General features: G+C 38.2%; 1 protein-coding gene across 1 annotated transcript; it reads right to left on the minus strand.

Annotated features, from left to right (window-relative positions):
• Positions 1-4470: 4470 nt before the first annotated feature.
• On the minus strand, positions 4471-25775 carry LOC104094583 (glucose-6-phosphate isomerase, cytosolic). Its single transcript, XM_009600548.4, has 24 exons — positions 25624-25775; positions 24714-24764; positions 24552-24628; positions 24198-24279; positions 24075-24122; positions 22927-23082; positions 22757-22853; positions 22603-22645; positions 22279-22346; positions 22099-22183; positions 21153-21201; positions 16744-16816; positions 16544-16604; positions 15929-15995; positions 14721-14777; positions 14584-14637; positions 14374-14502; positions 13356-13419; positions 13123-13196; positions 8791-8844; positions 8642-8710; positions 7309-7398; positions 7107-7214; positions 4471-4717 (listed from the first exon to the last, which is right to left on the minus strand). Exons 2-24 carry the CDS (start codon positions 24762-24764, stop codon positions 4667-4669), a joined length of 1707 nt encoding a protein of 568 aa, XP_009598843.1. The 5' UTR covers positions 25624-25775; the 3' UTR covers positions 4471-4666.
• Positions 25776-25832: the final 57 nt, after the last annotated feature.

The following is a 25832-nucleotide window of genomic DNA, read 5'->3' on the forward strand; positions in this document are numbered from 1 at the left end:
TTTCACTGATCACCGGAGTCTACAGCATCTGTTTAAACAAAAGGATCTTAACTTGCGGCAGCGGAAATGGTTAGAGCTGCTTAAGGATTATGACATCACCATTCTCTATCATCTCGGGAAGGCCAATGTGTTGGCCGATGCCTTGAGTCGCAAGGTGGAGAGTTTGGGCAGTTTAGCATATCTACCAGTAGCAGAGAGGCCTTTAGCCTTGGATGTTCAGTCCTTGGCCAACCAGTTTGTCAGATTGGATATTTTCAAGTCGAGCCAAGTTTTGGCTTGTGTGGTTTCTTAGTCTTCTCTTTACGATCGTATCAGGGAACGTCAATATGATGACCCCCATCTGCTAGTCCTTAAGGATACGGTTCAGCACAGTGATGCCAAGGAAGTCACTGTTGGAGATGACGGTGCATTACGGATGCAGGGCAGGATATGTGTGCCTAATTTAGATGGTTTGCGTGAGTTGATTCTCCAGGAGGCTCACAGTTCGCAGTACTCCATTCACCCAGGTGCCACGAAGATGTATCAGGATTTGAGGCAGCACTATTGGTAGATGCGGATGAAGAAAGACATAGTGAAGTATGTCGCTCGGTGCATAAATTGTCAGCAGGTGAAGTATGAGCATCAGTGACTGGGTGGATTGCTTCAGAAAATAGAGATTCCAGAGTGGAAATGGGAGCGGATCAGTATGAATTTTGTTGTTGGGCTCCCACGGACTCAGAGGAAGTTCGATGTAGTTTAGGTGATTGTGGATAGATTGACCAAGTCAGCTCATGTCATTCCTATGATTACTACTTACTCTTTGGAGTAGTTGGCTCAGATTTACATTCGCAAGATTATCAGGCTTCATGGTGTACCGGTATCTATCATCTTTGACCGGGGTACGCAGTTTACATCACAGTTCTGGAGAGTCGTACAGCGTGAGTTGGGTACTCGTGTGGAGTTGAGTACAACATTTCACCCTCAAACGGACAGACAGTCCGAACGCACTATTCAGATATTGGAGGATATGCTTCGTGCGTGTGTGATTGATTTTGGGGGTGCTTGGGATCAGTTCTTGCCACTTGCGGAGTTTGCCTACAACAACAGTTATCAGTCAAGCATTTAGATGCCGCTGTATGAGGCTTTGTATGGTAGATGGTTTCGGTCTCCAGTGGGTTGGTTCGAGCTGGGCGAGGCTAGGCTATTGGGTACAGACTTATTTCAGGATACCTTAGAGAAAGTTAAATTGATTCAGGATCGACTTCGTACAGCCCAGTCCAGGCAGAAGAGTTATGTGGATCGGAAGGCTCGCGACCTTGAATTCATGGTTAGGGAGCGGGTCTTGCTCCGGATTTCACCCATGAAGGGTGTTATAAGATTCGGGAAGAAGGGCAAGTTGAGCCCTAGGTATATTGGGCTTTTTGAGATTCTTGAGAGGGTTGGAGAGGTGGCTTACAGACTTGCACTACCACCTAGTCTCTCTACAGTTCATCCAGTATTCTATGTTTTTATGCTCCGGAAGTATCACGGCGATTTGTCTCATGTGTTAGACTTTAGCTCAGTCCAGTTGGACAAGGATCTATCTTATGTTAAGGAGTCAGTGGCCATTTTGGACAGGTAGGGTCGAAAGTTGAGGTCGAAGATCATCACGTCTGTAAAGGTGCAGTGGAGGGGTCATCCGGTCGAAGAGGCGACTTGGGAGACCGAGCATGATATGCACAGCAGTTATCCTCATATTTTCACCACTTCAGGTATGTTTCTATACTCATTCGAGGACGAACGTTTGTGATCATGTTTAGCCTAGTATCGCATGTCTACGTGCCTTAACTCTTATTTGCAATTTGTGCAACATGCTTAGTTGAATTACCTGCTTTCCTTGATTTGAACTTAATCTTTAACTGTAAGATTCTTGCTGTAAATTCGTGTTTCCTTCGATTACCTGCTGCATATTTACTTTGGGACTACGAGGCGGTTTCTCAGGAGATCCACATGTATTGCATATTTACTTTGGGACTACGAGGCGGTTCCTCGGGAGATCCTCATGTACTGCATATTTACTTTGGGACTACGAGGTGATTCCTCGGGAGATCCCCATGTACTGCATATTTACTTTGGAACTACGAGGCGTTTACTCGGGAGATCCCCCTATACTGCATATTTACTTTGAAACTACGAGGTATTTACTCGGGAGATCCACTGTCTTGCATATTTACTTTGCTACTACGAGGCGGTACCTCGGGAGTGCCCCTGTTGTTTACCGCTATTTATTGTGCTTAGACTTCTTATTGTTTAAATTCTCAGTCATTTCAAAATAGTATTACATCTTCTGCCTTATTTTTCTTTTAAACTAGTAGGCCCTGACCTGACCTCGTCACTACTCTACCGAGGTTGGGCTTGGCACTTACTGGGTACCATTGTGGTGTACTCATACTACACTTCTGCACATCTTTTTGTGTAGATCCAGGTTCTTCCCACCATACCAGATTCTAGTGAGTTGGACCGCACGTGGAGACTTCAAGGTATATCTGTCAGCGTCCGCAGAGCCCTCTATCCTTACTATGTTGTTTTCCTTATTTTCTTTAAACTCTGATGTATAGAGACACTTAGTATTTTCTCTTAGAAGCTTGTGACTTGTTTCCACTGGGTTTTGGGAGTTGTAATTATTGAATGATAGTTTTATATTTATATATCATGTATTGAGATTGGAGTTTAATTTATTATTCATTGATTCCGCAAATTGTTAGGCTTACCTAGTCTTAGAGACTAGGTGCATCAGAACGTCCAACGGAGGAAAAAATAGGGTCGTGACACTATTATACTACTTCTACTTAAACTAAGTTATTTCAAGTATTTTCATTAGCAAGACACAAAAGTATTTTAGCGATTACGAGTAGCAAATTACGATGTATTGAATATCTTTCCTATCATATAATTTAGATTTATCTTTTTGAATATTTAATTTTCTATAAACTTTATTCTTGAGTCCCAACTTGGTTAATATCTTTCTACTTGTGTGATTTATATATTTTTTTGCCTTTGCTTAGTTTCTTTTACGTTGTTGTAGAATAGTTGATGGATCTATACTCTAGTCATCTTTCATTTTTTTAAAATTCATCACCCTTTAAACAGTAAAAATGTCTAGAGAGTTTTGCTAAGTCCTATAAAAGAACATATATTATTGTATTCTACTTCTACTAGTGAATTTTACATGATAATTAAAAAAATACCAAAAATTAACCGAACCGTACTGATACCGAAGAGAACCCGACATGATTGGGACGGTTTCGAAAAGTCTAATTTTGGTTATACATAATAGAATAACCGAAAAATTAGTTTGGTACAATTATTTTTAAAATAACCGACTACACCAAACCATTGACACCCCTAATTGCAATGCATTTTGACATTATTTATACTTTTTACGGAAAATGGCTTAAACTATCCTCATCGTTTAGTAAATGGTTTGCAAATGCCCTCTGTCCACCTATTCGTCCAAAGAAGCACACGACGTTAATTTTATTAATAAAATTACCCCGCGACTAACGGCAGAACATATGAGCCTTCTATTTAATGACATGTCGATTTTTCACTGGGCCACGTGGCAATCTCGGTCAGAATATTTCGACCCTTTTATCTGATCCGGCACTATTACTTTAAGCAGATTAGAAGGGAAGGAAAAAAAAACCAAATCTGACACTATTAAAATCAATCAAGAAAACCCATGATAAAAAGATTCACCAACCAAAATAAAGCTTACAATCAGGACAAATTTCATCAAAACCCAAACACCAATAAACCAAAAATACCAACAAATAACTTAAGGAACTGATCTTTAGCCCCTAAATCCAAAAGGGTCTTCTTCAGAATTTGTATTTAGCACCAGCAAAGCAAAAAAATCCAATCCTTTTTTCAATAAACGAAGAAATAGCTCAAAAGAACTTAGCTTTAGCCCCTAAATCGAAAAGGATCTTATTCAGAATTATAAAACACCATTAAAGACCCAGTTGAAAGAAGGAAAAAACTAAAAATGAACACCTTTATTCAACTGAAAATGAACCTTAAACATAATCCAACTCTAAAAAGTAGCTCAAGAAGTAAGAATTGTCTTAGATCACATAATGAAACTACAAACCACACACTTTAACCAAAGTAAGATTGTATTCTCTCTTGAGTAAAGAATATGTTTCGAATTGTAATTGCTGTAAATTTGTATTCTCTTGTTCTTCTCTCTTTTGCAAGCAAATTGAAGTCATATCTATTTTTAATTCCCATTTTTAGAGCATGTTGGAAAGCCACAAGGGAATTGAATTTGGGTGTAATTGAATGTAATTACATAGTTTGACTTGTTTGTTTGGCCAAGTAATTACTTGGTGAGTAGGGATTTGGGTGTAATTGAGAGCGAGGCATGGGACTGCATTATAAACCAAAGCTAAAACAATTTCAGTGAAAGCATTTAGGTAGATTTCATCTAAAAGCATGAGCGAAAAGAGCTGCACAACCAAAATTCAAATTTTATTGATAGAACTGCAGCAATATATTTGCCAAGATTAGTGGCCATACAACACCAAAACTTGGATGTGAGTCGTGACTTAAAAATTGGGTTAAGTTTGCATTAGTTTATTTTTGCTTGGTGGCGAAGTTGTCGAGGCCTCCGTTAAACATGGCCATTGAACCCAATTCTTAACATTCAAATCTTTGGTAGAAGAGTTGAAGGATCAGAAGGAACATCAGCACTTGCCTGTCAAGAAAAGTAATTCTAGTGAAACTTCAATCGATATAGTCTCAAAATGTTAAGGAAAGCTTAATAGAAACATCAAATTTCTGCAAGAAACCTACTTATCACCCAACAAGAAAAAGGATCTGCAATGAACCCTCTGTCGTGTTGTTAAGGCTAGGTACTAGGAACAAAGGACATTTATCCTGAGCCTTGGTGGCGTAGTGATTACAACAAACAACAATAACCCAGTATAATCCCACTAGTGGGGTCTGGGGAGGGTAGTGTGTACGCAGACTTTACCCTTACCCTGGGATAGAGAGGTTGTTTCCAATAGACCCTCGGCATCCTTCCCTCCAAGAACTCCCCACCTTGCTCTTGGGGTGACTCGAACTCACAACCTCTTGGTTGGAAGTGGAGGGTGCTTACCATCAGAGCAACCCACCTTGTCATACGGTGGCGTAGTGATTATGAACCTCTATCCAATTTGTTTGTACCACCATATTGTTGCTAACATTTTACATGTCACTCTTACACCACAGGTCAGGGAAAATAAAGAGGGTTATGTAACAAACTCACGAGGCAGTCTAGAACAGTTTATACAAAATCATCTGAGTATTAATTTCTGCAAAAAGAAATCTGAAACATTGGAACTAAGGATGTGTTTGGTATGAAAGGAAAACATTTTCCATAAAATGTTTTCCAATTTTCTCATGTTTGGTTGGCTTAAAATGTTTTGGAAAATATTTTCCTCCAATTGAAGGAAAATCCCTATCAAGAGAAGGGAAAACATTTTCCAAAACATTTTTTCAACCTTTCCCGCCCTATTCTCCATTCCCACTAACCCCCACCAACCCACCCCATCCATCCCACCCCAAACCGCCCCTACCCCAACCACCCCAACCCCTACCCTCACCACACCCCACCTACCCCAACCTCACCCACCCTTAATAGAAATATTATTAAGAGTACTTTCTTTTCATGTTGTAAAAAATACTTTTTTTATTTCAACAAAATGAGTATATTCTTTTATTTCAACAAAACAACTACTTTTTTTCATGATGTAGAAAAAGTATTTTACTAAGTATTTTCTTTTCTTGAAATAGAAAAAATATTTTTTTCCAACAAAACGAGTACTTTCTTTTCATGATGTAGAAAAGTATTTTCTTTCATTTCAACAAAATGAGTACTTTCTTTTCATGATCTAGAAAAAGTATTTTTTTCATTTCAACAAACTAAGTATTTTCTTTTCAAAAAATATTTTCTTTCATTTTAACAGAAAAAATTAACAAAACAAGTACTTTTCTCATGATGTAGAAAAAGTATTTTCTTTCATTTCAACAAAACGAATATTTTCTTTTCCTGAAATAGAAAAAATATTTTTTTCCAACAAAACGAGTACTTTCTTTTCATGAAGTAGAAAAAGTATTTTCTTTCATTTCAACAAAACGAATATTTTCTTTTCATGATGTAGAAAAAGTATTTTCTTTCATTTCATGCTGTCGAAAAAGTATTTTCTTTCATTCAACAAAATGAGTAATTTATGTAGAAATGATACTTTCTTTTTCAACAAAAAACAGTATTCTCTTTTTAGTTATCGAACTCAAATTTTAACATTGTTCTTGTGTGAAAAAGTAAAGTAGCACATTAGTTCCTTTGGGTTTGTGTGAATTTTTAAAAGAATAATTAATTTTTTGAAGAAAATAGAGTCCCGGAGGGTGAAGGGGGGAGGAAGAAGGAGGACAGGAAACATGAGGATTTTGGAGAAGGTGGGTTGAGGAGAGTAGCATAAAAAATTATTTTCCTAAAAATATTTTATACTCTCTGACCAAACACTAGAAAATATTTTTCGAAAAAAGTTTTTCACTCACCAACCAAACAAGGGAAAATAAGTGATAAAACCACTCATTATCCATGAAAACATTTTCCATGGAAAACATTTTCCTTCGTACCAAACACACCCTAAAGCATAAAAGATTCAACCAAAAGGGGGAAGAGGAAGTGGATTGAAGGGAGATCAATGCAGCGTGCCATCGCGAATTAAATGACTTCAATTTGTGCTCTCAAAATGAAGACCATGCCGTAGTAGTCATGTTAAGGCATGAAGGTACTATGGACGAAAATTGTTTCGTGTTGCCAAAGAACTGAAACATGTTTCACATGTGCTTATTTTACTTGAAAAAGAAAAAGTTTACTTTTATTTTCTTTTTCTTTTTCTTTTCCAGATAAAGCTTGAAACTATCAATCTCATTTACTAAAGTGAAATTTCCAAAAGTGAAAAAAAAAAAAAAAGGCAGACTAACTTCAATGCAGCAATCTATATAATTTGCTGGGAAACCGTAGGTTATCTTGTTACCCAGGATTCTGAAACTTAAGTTTTCCCGCTTTTGGTCAAATGAAATCAGTGTTGTACCTCGAGATATGTTGTTATCAACGTTTTGGTGCTGAAGTTGAAGCCTTCAACTGATTCCCCTTTCTTACGAGATGCATGAAGTTGCTTTCTGACTTGACTCGCAAGAGACTGCAGAGGACATTAATAAACAAGGAAGCCCGACATCATATTAGTATCGGAGAATGTTCATTTACTAAATTTTAGAACATTTGCCAAGAAATACCTTTCCTAGTTCCACACCCCATTGATCAAAAGAATTGATACCCCATACAAAGCCTTGAACTGCAACTCTGTGTTCATAGATGGCCAGTAACTGAAAGAAAGGGAAGGAAGTGGCAGGTAACTTGAGATTAGGGATCGCAAGAGGCATGTTTGCTTTCACGTAATGCTCACAACTGGAAGATATTATCTTGATAAAACACCATAATCAAAAAGGAAACTCTTTCAGTGTAGCATGATGCCACCCTATCCTCACACCTGTGGGGATGTGAGGGTGGGGCATAATTTAAGAATGTTGAGCATGATAAGAAAATAGGCAGTTAGTCACTTCAACAGTTCGAGCTTTATGAGTAGCTAGTGGTTTATGATTACAATAAATCAAGGAAAGCCCTTCATCCATTGTTGGTCCAACCATGAAGGGAAATAGAAGTCTTTGAATTCAATCACCTTCAGATATAATTTGACAGTTGATAAACTTCACACAAGAGTGTTGAGTTGCAAGAAGCAGTATCAACTATCACCCTGTGCAGTGGTGTGAGAATATGCTCATTATCTTCTCCGACAGAATGATTTGGTTAGTACAAGTATACCCATTTCTGCCTTTAGCCTCTTCTCCAGCTGCAAAGAAGTATGGCGGAGATCTTGGGACGGAGAAGATGCATAGTCCCAGTGGTGCAGATCTATAGGTTAGTTTTCTCACAAATATGAGGCTCTCAATCTGACTTGCAACAAGCTCCATCCCTCTGCATCTAGTTATTTATATTCCTTTCTTTACGGGCAACTAAAAATGCATGTGTTCCAACTTGAGACTTTCTATCAGAAAAGGGATATACTGTCAAGTCATCCATTGAGTTTAAATAAGCAAGTAAAGAAAAGAGATTGGAAGACTTTTACATAGACAAGCTTCGCATGGAACTTTTTAAAGAATTAAGATACCTGAATACAAGATTCTGTTGGTCATTGTAAGTAGCAATTTATTAACCTTTCAGTTAATTAAATATATCGTGCTCATTTCCAATTATAAAATTTCATTGGCAAAATTTATATGGCAAAGTAAGATATCAATCAACCTCAAACGAATCGCCTTGTTGATCTCTTTCAAATGCAGTAGGCTCTTCCTTCTCATGTTTTACCCAAATACCACTAAGCTCTACTACTCTCAAGAATGTAATGACAAACAAAATTCATTGAAAATCATTGATGCAGTTCAAGAAAGGTAGCACTGAGTTCGGCACCATCAATTATACAGTGGTACAAACTCGACGCATAGGACATACCGTGTCAGTCAATACTCAGAAAGCACTTGTAAAAAAATCTAATGATCTAATATCTCATACCTGTCCAATGTTGTAAGCATTCAATGATGGAAGTAGTATACTTAGAGAAGGTCTATTTCCAGAAAACGTCTGCAAGATATTGGAGGAGTTTGAGAAAAGACCACTTAATAAAGCACAATATCATCAAATAAGAACTGTTAAGGAATTACCTTATGAGAAACAAGATACTCGGCGACGTTCTCCTTTCGCAACTGCTCTGGTGTCTGTGAAGAAAGTCAGTACTCATAGGTGATTTGATACTAATAGACCTTCTTTGATTCTTAACATTGGTTAAGGATCAAAGTGAATGTAGACAGACCCTTATGTAATGTACATAGTTAGCAGAATTATAGGGATTCACAGCAGATTTATACGATCTCCTTTTTTATTCTTTCTATAGTTAGGGATCTATGTACTTGTATATATATTTTTTACTTATTGGAATAATATACAACGAGATTGCTCTATTGTCTCTATATTTAACATGGTATCAGAGCCTCGTTAGAGTTGGGGATTAATACTTTGCCGGTGTTGGCGAGCGTGAGTCAAGTGCCGACATAATTTTTTTTCCAGCAAGGCACTGCCCGACGACGAGTGCCAGCGTGTGACACGTCGGTTTTGTATCTAGCTTTCACTCGCAAGATTACCTCTCTGTTTCCGGACAAACCGTGGTGGTTCCCTGACCAACGGACCACGCTGCTCTTGTTTTGTTATACTTGGAAGAATCTGTCAACTTCTCTCTCTCGGTCAGATCTGAAACTTTTGGTTCTCATCTCCCTTTGGCTGATTTGTGTTTTTGATTCACAAATATTAGTTATTGGGGTTACTCTTCTACGAAGTTCTACTGATCACGATCAGAATTTTTTTTTCCGATTTGGTTCTCTGATTTGTGAGCTCTTTTGCTGATCTCTATGGCTTCTCTGTTTTGTAGTGCTTCTGTTCTCTAAGTGGTTGATTTAATTTCTTAATCTCTGAAGAACCAGAAGTTCTGCAGAAAGCAAGGATTGTTTCTTCATTCTCATTTGGATATTGTTTTTTGCTGTTTGAAGAAAGTGGGGACGTGATATAATTCTCTTTGACTTACTACTGTTTGGATCTAAGCTCTATTGGAGTACTTTTAGTAGAGTTCTGCTGTTTTTCCCTTAAGTTATTTTGATACTTTTGGTTGGGAACATGACGGGAAATAATAAGCAAAGAGGAAATAATGCTACAGCTCCTAGTCCAACAATCTTAGTTTCGGATGAGTTTCGAAATTCCTTCAATATTAGAAATCAATTAAGGAATCTTCTTCCGTTACATAAAACATGCCTTATCACCTCTTCAAGTAAATGGGTGATTGATTCAGGTGCCACAAATCACATGACAGGTAATCCAATTATTTTTTCCAGTTCTCGATTATAGAAAGCACCCTATACTGTTACTGTAGCTGATGGATCAACTTGTAGCAGTATTGGATCTGGGACTGCTAAACCAACTTCCTCTATTACCTGTCATCTGTCTAAAGTCTAACAAGCTTGACCTTTAATTTGATTACTGTTAGTAAAATCACCAAAGGCCTTAATTGTTGTGTCGGTTCTTTCCTGATCATTGTTTGTTTCTAGATCTTACGACGAAACAGGTTAGTGGTAAAGGATATTTATCTGGTGACCTATACATCCTTGATGAATGGGAGTCACGGCCTGTTGCATGCTCTAGTGTTGTATCTCCTTTTGAAGTACATTGTCGATTGGGACATTGTTCTCTACCTTTGTTGAAGAAGTTTTGTCCTCAGTTTCGGAATATTTACTCATTGGATTGTGAGTCATGTCGACTTGCAAAACACCATCATATCTCGCTAGGTAAAAGGGTTAATAAGTGAGTTGAGTTAGCTTTTGAGTTAGTGCATTCTGATATTCAGAGACCATGTCGCGTTGTTTCCAAAACTGGGCATAAGTATTTTGTCACTTTTATAGATGATTTTTCTCGAATGACTTGGATTTACTTTATGAAGAGTCGTTCAGAAGTGTTTACTCACTTTTCTGCCTTTTGTGCTGAAGTCGAAACTCAATTCAATGTTTCAGTGCGTATTCTAAGGAGCGATAACGCTAAAGAATATATGTCAGAGTTATTCCGGTCCTACATGAGACAACATGGTATACTACATCAGTCTTCATGTGTTGATACACCTTCATAAAATGGAGTTGCCGAGAGGAAGAATAGGCATCTACTTGAGATAGCTCGGGCACTTTTGTTCCAAAAGAAGGTTCCTAAATAGTTCTGGGCTGCTGCGGTCTCTACGGCGTGTTTTATGATTAATCGCACGCCATCTACTTTGCTTGGTGGTAATGTGCTTTACAGTGTTCTTTTTCCCAAACAAGTCATTATTTCCGATGGAACCTAACATGTTTGGTTGCACATGTTATGTCCGAGATGTTCGATCATCTGTTACCAAGTTAGATCCGAAGGCATTGAAGTGTGTTTTCCTAGGCTATTCTCGCTTTCAGAAGCAGTATTGGTGTTATTCTACTGAACTTGGCAGATATCTGGTGTCAACTGATGTGGTATTTTCAAAGACTACACCATTCTTCTATGCACCTCCCATTTCTACAAGTCAGGGGCAGTAAGATGAATGGCTAGTATATCAGATTACCCGTGCTTTGACAGAACAACCAGATGATGTTCCTACATCTCCTAGTTCTTCTATTGAGCACCAATCGACTATTATGCCTTCACCACCTACTCTAATTGTGTTAGCAAGACCGCCAATTATTCAAGTTTACTCGTGGAAGCGAAAGACAAATGATACATGTCCTGCAACAGTTCCTTCGTCATCAGATCCTCCTCCACCTGATCCTCCAGAGAACCTTGACCTTCCTATTGCTCTTTGCAAAGGTATACGTACTTGCAAATCCACATATTTCATTGCTAATTTTGTTTCCTATGACCGCTTATCCGATGCGTCTAGATCTATGATTGCTTCTCTAGACTCCATCATGGTTCCCAAAACAGTGAAGCAAGCTTTGAATCATCCTGGATGGTATGATGCAATGTTTGAGGAAATACATGCCTTAGAGGATAATCACACGTGGGATTTGGTGGATTTACCCAAGAAAAAGAAACCAGTATGATGTAAATGGGTCTTAGAAATTAAAGTTAATCTAGGTGGTTCCGTGACAACACTTAAGGCCAGACTTGTAGCTAAAGGGTATGCTCAAACTTATGGGGTGGATTATTCTGACACCTTCTCTCTGGTTGCCAAACTCACTTTTTTCCGCTTATTTATTTCTCTAGTTGCTTCCGAGAATTGGCCTTTACATCAGTTGGATATCAAGAATGCGTTCCTTCATGGTGATCTTCAGGAGGAAGTGTATATGGAGCAACCATCCGCTTTTGTTGCTCAGGGGGAGTATGGAAAAGTTTGTCATTTGAAGAAGTCCTTGTATAGCATGAAGCAGAGTCCTCGAGTTTGGTTTGGCAAGTTCAGTGAGGTAGTTCAGGAGTTTGGGATGAAAATGAGCAAGTGTAATCACTCCGTCTTCTATCGGCAATCAGCAGCTGACACTATTCTCCTTGTTGTATATATTGGTGACATGTTATCACAGAAGTGACTATGCGGGGATCTCTTCCCTCAATCATTCCTGCATACTAGATTTCATACAACGGACTTGGGCCTGTTGAAATACTTTTTGGGAGTAAAAGTAAATAGAAGCAAGAAGGAAATTCTTTTGTCTTAGAGAAAGTATATTCTTGACTTGCAGAAATTGGAAAGTTGGCAGCTAAACCCTGCAGTACCCAAATGGTTCCTGATGTGCATCTTATGAAAGACGATGGCAATCCTTTAGATGATCCAGAGAGATATAGGAGGTTAGTTGGGAAATTAAACTACCTCACTGTCACTCGTCTAGATATTGCTTTTCCGGTAAGTGTTGTTAGCCAGTTCATGTCCGCACCAATGGCCAAACATTTGGGCAGCTTTGGAACAGATTTTATGTTACCTGAAAGGAGCTCCTGGACTTAGTATATTATACTCGAATCGAGTGTGTTGCAGATGTTGGTTCAGCTGGATTCAAAATTGGTAGAAGATCTACTACAGGTTATTGTATCTTTGTTAGAGGGAACCTTGTATTGTGGAGAAGTATGAAGCAAAGTGTTGTATCTCGATCCAGTGCAGAATCTGAGTACAGAGCTATGTCACAGTCTATGTGTGAGATTATGTGGATACATCATCTTTTGAGTGAAATTAGGTTGAAGCATCCAATACCAGCAAAACTCTGGTGTGACAATCAAGTTGTCCTCCATATTGCGCCAAATCTGGTGTATCATGAAAGAACTAAGCATATTGGGGTTGACTGCCATTTTATTCGTGAGAAGATTTAGAAGAACTTGATATCCACTGGCTACGTTAAGACAGGAGAGCAACCAGCTGATTTATTCACAAAGGCATTGAATGAAATTTGAGTTGATTACCTTCGTAACTGGTGGGGAACAAGACATTAATGTAAAGAGTAGGAAGATTATCTCACCTTCCCATAAGCAAGGGCATCTGGCTGCGCAAAGAAGTTTGACATGAGCTCATCATGGTTGCTCACCACTTCATCTGAAAATGAGTTTCCCAAAATTAAGAAAGTGGAAGCAAATGGACAAAGCAGCACACTACAACCTAGGTGTCAACATTTTATTGTGTCTTTGTCTGTAAAATGGGAATGAGAAACAACACCGAAAAAGAAGAATATAAGAAGTAAGATGGAATTTGTACCTTTCAGGTAAAGAGGTTGCTGACTCTTAACAACACCAATAAAATCACAAGGAATAACACGACCCTGAAAATTCCAGGAAGATGGTATTCAACATTCAAGTGCGATATTGTAGAAAACTAAACATACCAAGATTAGATACATGATCGCTTGTTTTACTGATAATGATCAGACCACAATAGTTATTCAACGAAGAAGCATGGCCTTCCACGCAACACTTCCTATGTACCTTTTATGATATCTCAAAGAGTACAAAGCTGAAATATATAAAGTTAAGGAGACATAAAACGAGCTATTATCATCAAATAAGTAACCAACAACTAAAATCCACTCAGACAACAGCCAAGAGCACCACCAGATCTCCATTCTTCTTTAACACTGCCTTTTGGGGTTGGTTGTTTGGGGGCGGCTGTTTAGTCATCTTGGGGTGGAGAGCTAGGTTAGAGTTTTGGACCATCCCCGCTAACCAACCCTAAAATATCCAAATCTACATCCTTCAATTGCCACATCCCAAAAATAATTAAATGAAGAGAACCAAAGCACCACGTGATAACGCAACAAGACTCACAAATCTACTCCTAAATTGAATCACGTGACTATATTACATAGCATGTTGAACTTATGGCTTGTTGGACAGGAATCCAGATGCAATTCTCTAATAACCTTGTATGTAGTTTTGAGAGGTCTTCTTCAGATTATATCATTAATAAAGATATCATTAATATGATTTAAAAGATTATTAGTAGCAAATGAACAATATTCTTTTCTTACAGAGGCTTTTCACATGAAATATTTTTAATGACATAATCCCCACCTTGAAAAACAAAATAACGTAAAGCTCCTGAAATTACAGATTAATTAAGTTGAGCAGTATTTAGATGAAGATTTAGTCAACAAACTGTAACCATCAACATATCATGAACAAGAAAAAGCTGACGCATGTTACCTGCCTAAATCAAGTACAGGATGGGCATAATTTCAGAACAAGCATGAATTGTTGGCACCTGATATTTACGCTACCTGGTGAATTAATTGGTAAAAGCTGTGTTGGCCATTTGTCCCTGGTTCACCAAAATCAATTTCACCAGTCTCATAAGGAAGAGGGACACCATCAATAGATACTCCTTTCCCATTACTCTCCATACTGACCTGAACTCAATCAAATTTTGGTAAAGGTCGCAAGTTTGGCATCTGGAATAAAATACAAGCAAACAAGTTAGTGTAACATGCCTGTTGAATATGAGGTGCGAATTTCTCCAGTGCTTGAGAATAGGGTAATATTGCCTGAAATTGTCTAAAAGGTTCAGTATAATGGTATGGATTAGTCGACCAGACGCCCCCGACTCAAACAGAATGATAATACTCACTCGTGCTGAATATCCAAGGAAAGAAACATTCCACACACTCAGCAAGCCTAATAGCACCTGAAACAATGATGTGATATTAAGAAATCAAGCAATTGAGTTCAATGATGTGATAATAGAAATCAAGCATCTGATGAGACAAGCAGAATAAAGTCGATATTAGCAGAACAAGGCTTGGGATTGAGGCATAATAGTTGTCATATTGGCAGAGAAATCAATAACCAAAGGTGCAAATGGGATTGCAAAAGAATCTTTACGGGTTTGAACTAAAACGAGAACGGGGAAAAAATCGAAAAATAAATTTAAGGACAATATATTGCAGAAAGAATAAAAGCATACAGCTAAAATGGCTAAGAGAACCCGGGGCCAAGAAAGCTTCGTTCCTTATGAAAGGAAGAGGAAACAGAGAATTTTTAACCATAGATGAAAGACTTCAGATTCCCTAGCTCGGTAAGAATAATTAGAATACAAGGACACAAGAACTGGACCGGGCTAGAGGACTCTGTACCGTTTCCATCATCCTAACAGCAAATCAAGCAATTAGAGCTTCAAATTGTATGATTGTTCTTGGGAAATTGGAAAAAAAACAACTAGGGGTGCAGGGCTAGGCTCGATATCGGGATAAAAAATTCAATCTTATTTAACACAGCACATACCATTGGCTAGGAGTAGAATGAAGCTTCTAGTCTAAGATACAGAGGATACACGAGTAGACACGATATACATCGGTATAAGCACACACGTAGCTTTGCATCATACGATCTGCCAAAGTATTTATTATTTGTGAAGTTTGTGCTTTCACTTAGCCCCTCTGTTTGGACTTATGAATTCACGGAGTATACCAAGTGAACATCATAGAAAGCTTATAGCACTACCATTCATGAGAGAACAGAACAATTAACTAGCAAGAGAGAACATCACCAAAACATAAGTTTCTATGAAGCTTCTATTCTAATATATATTTGATACATGAGTAGACATGATATACATCGGTATAAGCACCGTGCATTTTCATACAATCTGCCAAAGTATTTATTATTTGTGAAGTTTGTGCTTTCACTTAGCCCCTCTATTTGGACTTCTGAATTCACGGGGTATACCAAGTGAGCATCACGGAGAGCTTATAGCACTAACATTCATGAGAGACGATAACAATTAAGTAGGAAGAGAGAACATCACATAAACATAAGTTTCTATGAGCTCGGACATACAGGTACATTTTTCTCAAAGGGTGCTGAGTAGAAATGCTGATCAACACTGGAAGCTCCCTTCAGAAATCTTAACAAGTAGAAAGCATGTCAGAAAATTTGATAAAAGCAGTACAAACAGCAGCAAAAGAAAAAAAGGAAGCAGAATGAAAGACCTATTACATGCAACATAATTAAGGAAACCGCTACAGGTCGACGACTAATTATTCAAGGAGCGAAATGCCCCGCTGCTTCAGATATATAGTGTTTTCTTGATGTAGAAAGATAATCCACCAAAGCAATAATGTTGGCAACCAAGACCCTATTATCAAACTAAGAAATGGAGACACCAGCTTTGAACTAGAATAAGTACAGCAAGCCCATCATTATGTGGGCAGAGAAGGCAATGTTTTTCAGTCTCTAGCTTTTCACCATATACTCGAGGTAATGATTATGGAAAAACATATTATGGATACAACTATTAAGCAGATGCGATTTATAGTTTTATACTGTCCTGTCAGTAGGGCATGAGAAAAGCATACAACTACAAAACCGATTTAGACGTGTATGGTCAATGTTGCATGAGATATTCAAATAACAGGTGAGATCTAGGTGCAAAGATAACTTCAAATTACTTACTTCTCAACAATGGGAAATCCATATTGCAGAGAAAGAGGCAACACTCCAACTGCACTGCAGACTGCAAAAAGAGGATTAAAACAAATATATTGATAATTTTCTTTTGATAATTAAGATTAAGAAAAATAATTCGATAAGTGAAAGTTGATAGAAAAATTTATGTCGCATACCAAGATACTCTTGAAAAGGAAAAGACTTACCACTATATCGACCTCCTACCCAGTCCCAGAAAGCAAATGCATTATTGGGATCAATGCCAAACTGTTCTACTAGCTGTAAAAAATTGTTACATTTAGTAAATAATTTAGTGGGATCAAACATAATGTATATTCAGTGATGAAACTTAAAATCTAGCTGAATCAGAAATCTCTAATATCCTTTATTAAGAACAAAAAAAAAGGTACTCCTCAATCCACGTATTGGATGGAATCAATCCTAAACCTTCTGCAATCTAAAAGAGATAAGCCACTAAAAGTTCTGTTTATAACAAGTGATAAAAATTAAGAAAGAAAAACCGAAAAAAGGTTTTGTTGCATACACAAACTAGATATAATAGTAACACTTGAATATGCATGGCCATACTAGCCAAAGCACCATTTAAATGCAATTACACTTCCCTCCCTGGAGACAAAGCCCCGATATCCTGTAAGGAGCATATTCTTCACATTTGTAGGAAGGGCAAAGGATTAACGATTTACTCGCTATATAAGGGAAATTGGAAGATAAACTAGAAGAAGATGTACTATAATTTCTACACAATGCACTGATTAGGGGGAAAACCTTTTAGGCCTTTGTAATTCTAACAGGTCATTGGTGTTAACCTGGCGATGAAATACATTCACATTTTAAGATAAAAACTGACCGATTTGGCTACACCTAGCAGATTAAGTTGGCAGGACATCAAGATTCATTTAGAGAAAATATTGGAAGTACTATAATCCCCCTCCAATTTATGGCACTCTCATTTGGGAAAGTTACAAAATGTTTAACAACATTCCTTTTACTATAAAAAATTCAATATTTTCAAGAATTCAAATTCATAAAAATATCATAATTTTAAAATTTGATGTGACATTTTCTCTTTCAACTAACTTTTCAATCATAACTTAAAACATTTTCCTTCTACTATCACTACTATATATATATATATATATATATATATATATATATCTTAGACTATAGTGGCTATACTGAACGATGATGCTAGGGTAAGGACATATCCTCGGGGGTCCCCAGAGTGGTGGGGGTGGGGGGCCAAGGGGGGCATGGGTGGTAAGGGTGCTTCCAGGCTGAGAGTTGGGTCTTAGAACATAGGGACTTTGATAGGGAAGTCTATAGAGTTAACGAAGATTCTCCATAAGAGGAAGATCAATATAGTTTGTCTCCAAGAGACTAGATGGGTGGGAGATAAGGCACGGGATGTAGACGGATTTAAACTATGGTACTCTGGACGCGTGGGGGGCAAGAACGGGATAGGTATCTTGGTTGATAAGGATCTCCGAGAGCTAGTAGTGGAGGTTAGGAGGGTAAACGATAGGCTGATGAGTATTAAGCTACTTATTGGGGGTTTTACTTTAAACGTGATTAGTGCGTATGCACCTCAAGTGGGCCTGGACGAGGAGGTCAAAAGGCGCTTCTGGGAGGACTTGGATGAGGTTGTGTGCAGTATTCCGCACACTGAGAAGCTTTTCATAGGAGGAGATTTCAATGACCACATTGGGGCGACGTCAGGAGGTTACGATGACGCGCATGGCAGCTTCGGTTTCGGAGTTAGAAACGGAGGAGGAACTCCGCAGTTAAATTTTGCTAAGGCATTTGATCTGGTGATAGCTAACTCAAGTTTCCCACGAGGGAGGAGCACTTGGTTATATTTCAGAGTTGGGTAGCCAGAACTCAAATTGATTATCTACTCTTCAGAAAGTCTGACAAAGGTCTATGCACAGACTGCAAGGTCATCCGCAATGAGAACCTCGTGACCCAGCATAGACTCCTGGTCATGGATTTGGAGATTAGAAGGAATCGAAGAAAGAGGGTAGTGTATGGTAGGATCAAGGAAGCTTTGACTAAAGACATAGTCCAGGAGGTTGGGATAAGTTGCTGACTATGGGGACATGCAGGAGTAGTGGGGACGCGAGTGGTATGTGGACCGCGACTGCGAATTGCATCAAGGAGGCTGCTAGAGAGGTATTGGGGGTCTCGAAGGGCTCCTCTGGTGGCCACAAAGGGGACTAGTGATGGACTTCTGAGGTCCAAGGTAAAGAGGAAGCCAAGAAAACGGCATATTTGAAGCTTTTGGAGATCGTGGACGAGGAGGAGAAGAGGACGAACAGGAAGCGGTATAAGGTGGCTAAGAAGGCGCGTTTGAATGCTTGTATGATGAACTTGGAGGCAAAGGAGGAGACAAGAAGCTGTACAGGTTAGCCAAGGTGCGAGAAAGGAAGGCCTGTGACCTGGATCAAGTGAAGTGCATCACGGACGAGGAAGACAGAATTTTGTTGGATGAGGCAGTTATTCGACGGAGATGGCAGACTTACTTCCATAGACTCTTGAACAAAGAGAGGATAGGAACATTGTGTTAGGGGACTTAGAATATTCCGAGAATTGTGGGGACTTTGGGTATTGTAGGTGTATAAAAGTTGCGAAGGTAGAGGGGGCTATGCGCAAGATGAGCAGGTGAGAGCTACCGGGCCAGACGAAATCCCGGTGGAATTTTAGAAAAGCGTGGAAAGGGCGGGCATGGAATGGCTCACTAGGTTATTTAATGTCATTTTTAGGACGAAGAAGATGCCCGAAAAATGGAGATGGAGCACAATGATCCTGTTGTACAAGAACAAGGAGGATATCCAAAATTGTAATAACTATCAGAGTATCAAGTTTACTAAGTCATACTATGAAAGTCTTGGAGAGGTGGTGCAGCTAAAGGTGAGGAGGATCGTGTCTATTTCTGAGAACCAATTCGGATTTATGCCGGGACATTCGACCACAAAAGTCATTCACCTTGTTAGGAAGTTGATGGAGCAGGATAGGGAGAGGAAGAGGGAGTTACACATGGTGTTCATCGACTTAGAGAAGGCTTACGATAAAATGCCGAGGGAGGTTCTGTGGAGATGTTTGGAGGCTAGAGGTGTTCCTGTTGCATACATTAGGAATATTAAAGACATGTATGATAGAGCTAAGACTCGAATGAGGATAGTGGGAGGGGACTCGGAACACATGCCATTTGTAATGGGATTGCACCAGGGGTCAGCCCATTCCTATTTGCCCTGTCGATCAACGCACTGACGCACCACATTCAAGGGGAGGTGCCGTGGTGCATGGTATTTGTAGATGACATTGTAGTGATTGATGAGACGCAAGGTGTCGTTAACGAGAGGTTAGAGGTTTGGAGGCAGACACTGGAGTCTAAAGGTTTCAAGTTGAGTAGGACCAAACAGAATACTTGGAGCGCAAGTTCAGTGCTGCGACTCAGGTAATGGACGAAGACGTAAGGCTTGATTCACAAATCATCCCTAGGAAAGAGAGTTTCAAGTACCTTGGGTCAGTTATATAAGGAAATGGGAAGATCGACGGGGATGTCACACATCGTATTGGGGCGAGATGGATGAAATGGAGGCTTGTTTTCGGTGTTCTGTGTAATAAGAATATACCATCAAGACTTAAAGGAAAGTTCTATAGAGCGGTGGTCAGACCAACTATGTTGTATGGGGCGAAGTGTTGGCCAATCAAGAATTCCCATGTCCATGAGAAGTTGAGATGGATGTGCGGGCATACCAGGTTGGACAGAATTAGGAATGAAGTTATCCAGGACAAGGTAGGCGTGGCCTCTGTGAAAGAAAAGATACAGGAGGCGAGACTTAGATGATTCGGGCAGCATGTAAAGAGGGGAGGCATAGATGCACCGGTGAGGAGGTATGAGAGGTTGGCCTTGGAGGGCCAAAGAAGTATTGGGAAGAGGTAATTAGGCGGGATATGGCATTGCTCCAGCTTACTGAGGACATGACCATGGATAGGAAGGTGTGGAGGCTGAGGATTAATGTAGAGGGTTAGGTAGCTAAGCGTTGTCCTTGTTTGTTACAGTAGATTTAGTGCATCACTTGTCTTTCGTGTACTCGTATTCCTAGACTTCTGATATTACTTGTTATTGCCTTCGCTTCGGTTTTCTAATTGCACTACTTAGTGTTAGTTTTATGTTTTCGCTTGGTTTTCCGATTGGTTTGCTTGTCATTGCCCCTTCCCTTTAGAGCTGAGGGTCTACCGGAAACAGCCTCTCTACCTTTTTAAAGGTAGGGGTAAGGTCTGCGTACACACCACCCTCCCCAGACCCCACCTGTTGAAATACACTGGGTTTATTGTTTTGTGTGTGTGTGTATATATATAACATCTTAAACTCTATATCATGGCAAATACCGCCATATAAAATAGAACACATAGAGTACTACAAAGGATCTGCAAACTGCAAACCAGAAATCTTCTGATCTCTGTTCTATACCAAGATACATTGTCAAATTAAGCTAAACTTGAAGATGCTACTTACCACAATAAGTATGATTACAATGCAACAAGAGGTTCAAATGAGATAGAATAAAATGAGAAAAGAATATGAGTGCACCTTAAGATTGGTACTAACTGCAACCATATGCTTTGCAACTGCCTGAGGTCTGAAAAATAAGAATGCTCTCCCCAGAAACGGGAGGACTGGAGTCAAGCAAAGATTCATGACAACAAAACCAACATAACATCATAAAGAAATAAGCACTGCTCAACAGACTACAGTAGCTTCTACATGTGACCGGTATACTAAGAACACTGAGTGATCCATGCAATTTGTATTGTCGACTGTAAAGTTGAACTAGCATGGTTCATTTCCTAAGCTTTGTTCAGCTGGTAATGACAATGTCAGTAAAATAACACGTAGCAGGTGATGGTAGCTTCGTTGATTAATGCTTTTTCCCATCTTGCCTTTCTACAGTAAAATAAAATGTGAATATATCTTGTTTGTATTGGTTTGTACATGCTAATAGCTAGATACCGGACCATCAGACCTTCTCTTACTTAGCATTTAAGTAGAGCAAGGAATTATCAGGTTCTTTTTACCAAATTAAGACTCGTCCAGCAAAGGAAAAGTCAACAAAGAATGGACTAGTAATATATATAAGTCAATAACGTCGCTAAAAGGTTAAACCAATTTGTGCACCATAAAGAAAGAGGTTTTCTTTATGTATCCTGAAATCACCTCGACGAGACATTTACCAAAACTGAACTTCTCTTAATATCTTTCCAAAAGGACGGAGACACCAACATTCCCTCTAACAGGGTGGCAGCTACAGGTTTTGTTAGAACCTGGACAGACAAGCAAGTTAATCTAGGTTCATGCACAAATGATCTAAGCTAACCACCTCAGGCTAACTAGTCGTTTCCGGACATAGAGGACCAGATTAAGGTCCTATCAGTGGTACTATCAATATTTCCATTCATGAGGCACAGAATAAAATCAATTTTCGAGAAGTATACAGTAACAAAACATATAAGATGGGCATCAATATTGTCACACTAACCCCAATGCAGAGGAGATCCATTCCCTCAGTGTACGGGCATTTAGCATTGTCTCGGCGGTAGTAAAAGTCTTTGAGACCACCACAACTTCAAGCAAGACAAGAAGATATTATCAAGGATAAGTCCGACATATTTATGTTTCTCCAGCTGTTGGAAAATAACATAATTAAATCTTAATTCACCTAGAGTTGTTTCAGGGTTCAAGCCTGTTATATTTCTGGCTACATCAATTGGATCAACATTTGCGAGACTGCCACCACAACGAAATGTAAATGTCATTACTCTCACAATTCCTTTTCTTTAACCAAAAAAAAAAAGAAAACATAATATATTCATTGCTCTAAACCAGAAATACCGGACCATTTAAAGCAGGGCATAACATGTATGCCAATGGTTGCAGGGCAATTAAAAGGTTACATCAGCCAAATGACTAAATGAGTTTAGATAAAAGTATAAAACTACTTGCTCAAATCCAGAATTGGTTTAACTAATTCCGTTACACTTACAATCGCAGTTGTCGCCCTCTTGCACACTCAATAGCCTCCGCTTCTGTAAATGGTCAGGTTTAAAGTTTTAACATTTGGCTGGCCAAAACTAGACAGCAAAGAAAGCACAAACAAACAAATAGTATTTGTTAGAATGAGAGTGTCCTATCCATACCTGTTTGAAGTGCTGTGTGTACAAACAAAGGGCCTAAGAAACTGCCACCTATACCAATAGCTACAACATCTTTCAAAGCTTTTCCTGTGGCTCCAACCTATCAAGAATTGCCTCTTGATTTAGAAATTAAGCAGTATTGCTCAAACGAATATCACTTTAACCGATATTACCCAGGCACCACTGCGAACCCTCTCAGAGAAGTCTCGGATCTTATCAAGAACTTGCCAAACCTCAGGTACAACATTCTTCCCATCACTATTTATAACAGCATCCCTCGGAGCTCGCAGTGCAACATGAAGAACGGATCTGTTTTCTGTACTGTTTATCTGCAAGAAAGATAAAAAGATCATGATGTCAAACCGCTTCACTAGTTGACCGGCCCTATGTCCCAATTTGTGTGACGGTGGATTAGGCACGGAGTTTAAGAAGGGGAAAAAAACTTTTGAAACCTGTGATCTAAAACAAGACAACTTGTGTAGCTATAAATCATCACTAAGGGTAAAACAAAAAAATCAAGATTAAATTGTTTCTAAAAAAGGACGTATGACATTCTCTTTGGAACAGACTAAAAACTTACGTATGAAACATAAATGGGGACAGAGGAGTAACTTTTCCATAGGTATTTGAGCACTCGAGTTGCTAATATCAGACAAACTAAGAATCCCTTAGTCGTGAGAGAACACTGATATAGATAGTCAATATTTGAATTACCAAATCCTATTATTTGAAGGAGAAAATATGTTTGAGTTCCTTAATATAGAAAGGACATGTAAATGTAGACAATAAATAAATCTTTTAAACAACTTAGCAAGATACAAGTAATGCAAATATATAATAGTAATACAAAGTGCTTAATCATTTTTCATATAAAGGATGTTGACTTCTCATAGGACCAAACATACTGAAAAAACTGCGTTTGTGGGTGGGAAAATATTCTAGTTCCTCAATTTTAATTTTTAAGATGTTGATGATTCATTGGCATACAGGATAAATAAACATACTATAGCCATAAATTTGAGTTTAATCCAGTCAATGATGCTGAATTAAAAGACAATTCTAAGATGCAAAAATAAATTAAATGACAAATAGGGAACAAAAAAATACATCTATCAAAGAACAAAGTTAACTACATCTATCGAAGAACAAAGTTATCTTATCCTATGATTCAACATAATTATTTTTGATAAAATAAGGTAATTTTTTATTTGCAGATGTGTATAGCAGCCAAAACTATTCTTCAACATAAGTAACATTGCACTAGTCAAATTAATTTATGCTCAACAAAGACGCGATTGATAGAAAAATAATATTTGCTTACACGCTCTCCATTGAACATCCGATTAATCTTCTCCTTGACACGGGCTGCCTGCCTCATCAAAACAGGAAGAATGCAAGATTATAACTTTCTAAACACCTGAAAATTTTGTATAAGGAAACAAACCTCAGCTAAATTGAAGAGCTTATTCAAGGTTCCAGTAGTTGCTCGTTGTCTCGAGTAATCCAGCAGGATCCCATCAAACTCCCTATAAACAAAGAATGAATCAGGCACCTCATAATCCAAAATATAATCCGCAGTCTTATTCTCCTAGAGTTACAAATAGAAACTTTTCTAATTAATTTTTTTTATTTTAAATGGAGATATCTAAGGTTCAAAGCAAAAGAGCTCGTTATTCCATTTTGAGATCTTTAGACTTGTACGGTCATAATAGAGTCCCTTAACTTTCCATTAAATTAGCCAACTGCTGCACCCTACAACTAGTATAGTACGGCAAAGCAGCTAGGCTAAGTATCATACATCATCATTGAATGGCATCGACTAGTGTCATTCATCAAATCACGCAAATGAGTCTTTTTAATATCCTCAACATGAACCTGCAAAAGCATAGAAATATGACATCAATTACATTAATTCATATCTCCTAACACATGTAGCACATTTTATTGCGAGATTGCTTACTCTCAACTCCTTCCAGGGTTCACTATCGCAAATTAAAGTAGACGATGCCATCTGCAACAGTAATAAGTAGCTATGTGGTTATAAATTTTACATTCAACACAATCCAAATTGACAAAACAATAAAGTTCAAATTCAAGTATTAACAATTTTGAAGACTAATCTATCTTCCAAGGGCGGCTCTAGGGTAAGGCAAGCGAAGCTCTTGCCTTAGAGCCCATTTGGCTTAGCTGATTTAAAGTAGTTGATAAGCATTAAATGCTTAAAAACACTTTTAAGTGCTGACGCTGATATAATAAATAAGTAGTTACATGTTTGGATGAAAGTGTTGAAATTAATAATGAGCAGCTGAAGTGTTTGATAAAAAGTGCCGATAAGCATTTTTTTTATTATAATGACTTAAATGCCCTTAAAGCTATTTACACTAATAAAGGCATAATTTTTCAACATTATAGATTTCAAACTGATTCAAATACAAAATAATTTATATCTCATTTTATTTTTAATACAAAATTGATCATATAAGACTATTTTGTATAAATACAAATTATTTTATAATAAGCATATAATCACAAGCTATAAATAATTAATAATTTGATAATGGTTGTGAGAAAGCAGTAATCTATCTTTTAATTTTTTTCAATTGTTATCTAACAAGGACTAGTTAAATTTTTTTTTACTTATCCGGTTGAAGCAGTTGAATCTGACTCTTTCATTAGAGTAGTATGGAGAAAATTAAAAATAGAAGAAATAGAGATCCCCAAAGGAATTAAAATAAAGAAGAATTACGATAAGAGCTTCAAACTTCAGAATGAAAACCACAATTTATCTTACTTGATTAACAGATGCAAATGAATTCGACGAAGTAATAAGATAAATGAAGAGTGATTCATAAAAGAGAAAGCATTCTCACCCCAATCTGATTACTTTTCACGTGGAAGAGTTTGAGAATTTTGATTGTTCCTTGATGGAAGATGCTGGGTTTTGAGAGAAGAAGTGAAATGGGTGAGGGAGCGAAGTCGTGGAGAAAATTATGGGTTTATTTCGGTAAGGGTACATGTGAACTATGAAGCAATATTAGGGATAGAATAGTAAAAGCATTGGTCAGACTTACCGCTTGTA

Source organism: Nicotiana tomentosiformis, chromosome 9 (assembly GCF_000390325.3).
Source record: "Nicotiana tomentosiformis chromosome 9, ASM39032v3, whole genome shotgun sequence".
NCBI classification, from domain to species: Eukaryota; Viridiplantae; Streptophyta; class Magnoliopsida; order Solanales; family Solanaceae; genus Nicotiana; species Nicotiana tomentosiformis.

What these genes read in the sequence shown, in the direction of transcription:
- LOC104094583 (XM_009600548.4), bottom strand. Translation starts at nt 24,764, where the DNA reads ATGGCATCGTCTACTTTAATTTGCGATAGTGAACCCTGGAAGGAGTTG. An exon ending in AACCCTGGAAGGAGTTGAGA is followed by an intron (nt 24,629 to 24,713) that starts GTAAGCAATCTC and finishes ATGCTTTTGCAG; the next exon opens with GTTCATGTTGAGGATATTAA. An exon ending in TGATAACAACATATCTCGAG is followed by an intron (nt 4,718 to 7,106) that starts GTACAACACTGA and finishes TTTTCTTGACAG; the next exon opens with GCAAGTGCTGATGTTCCTTC.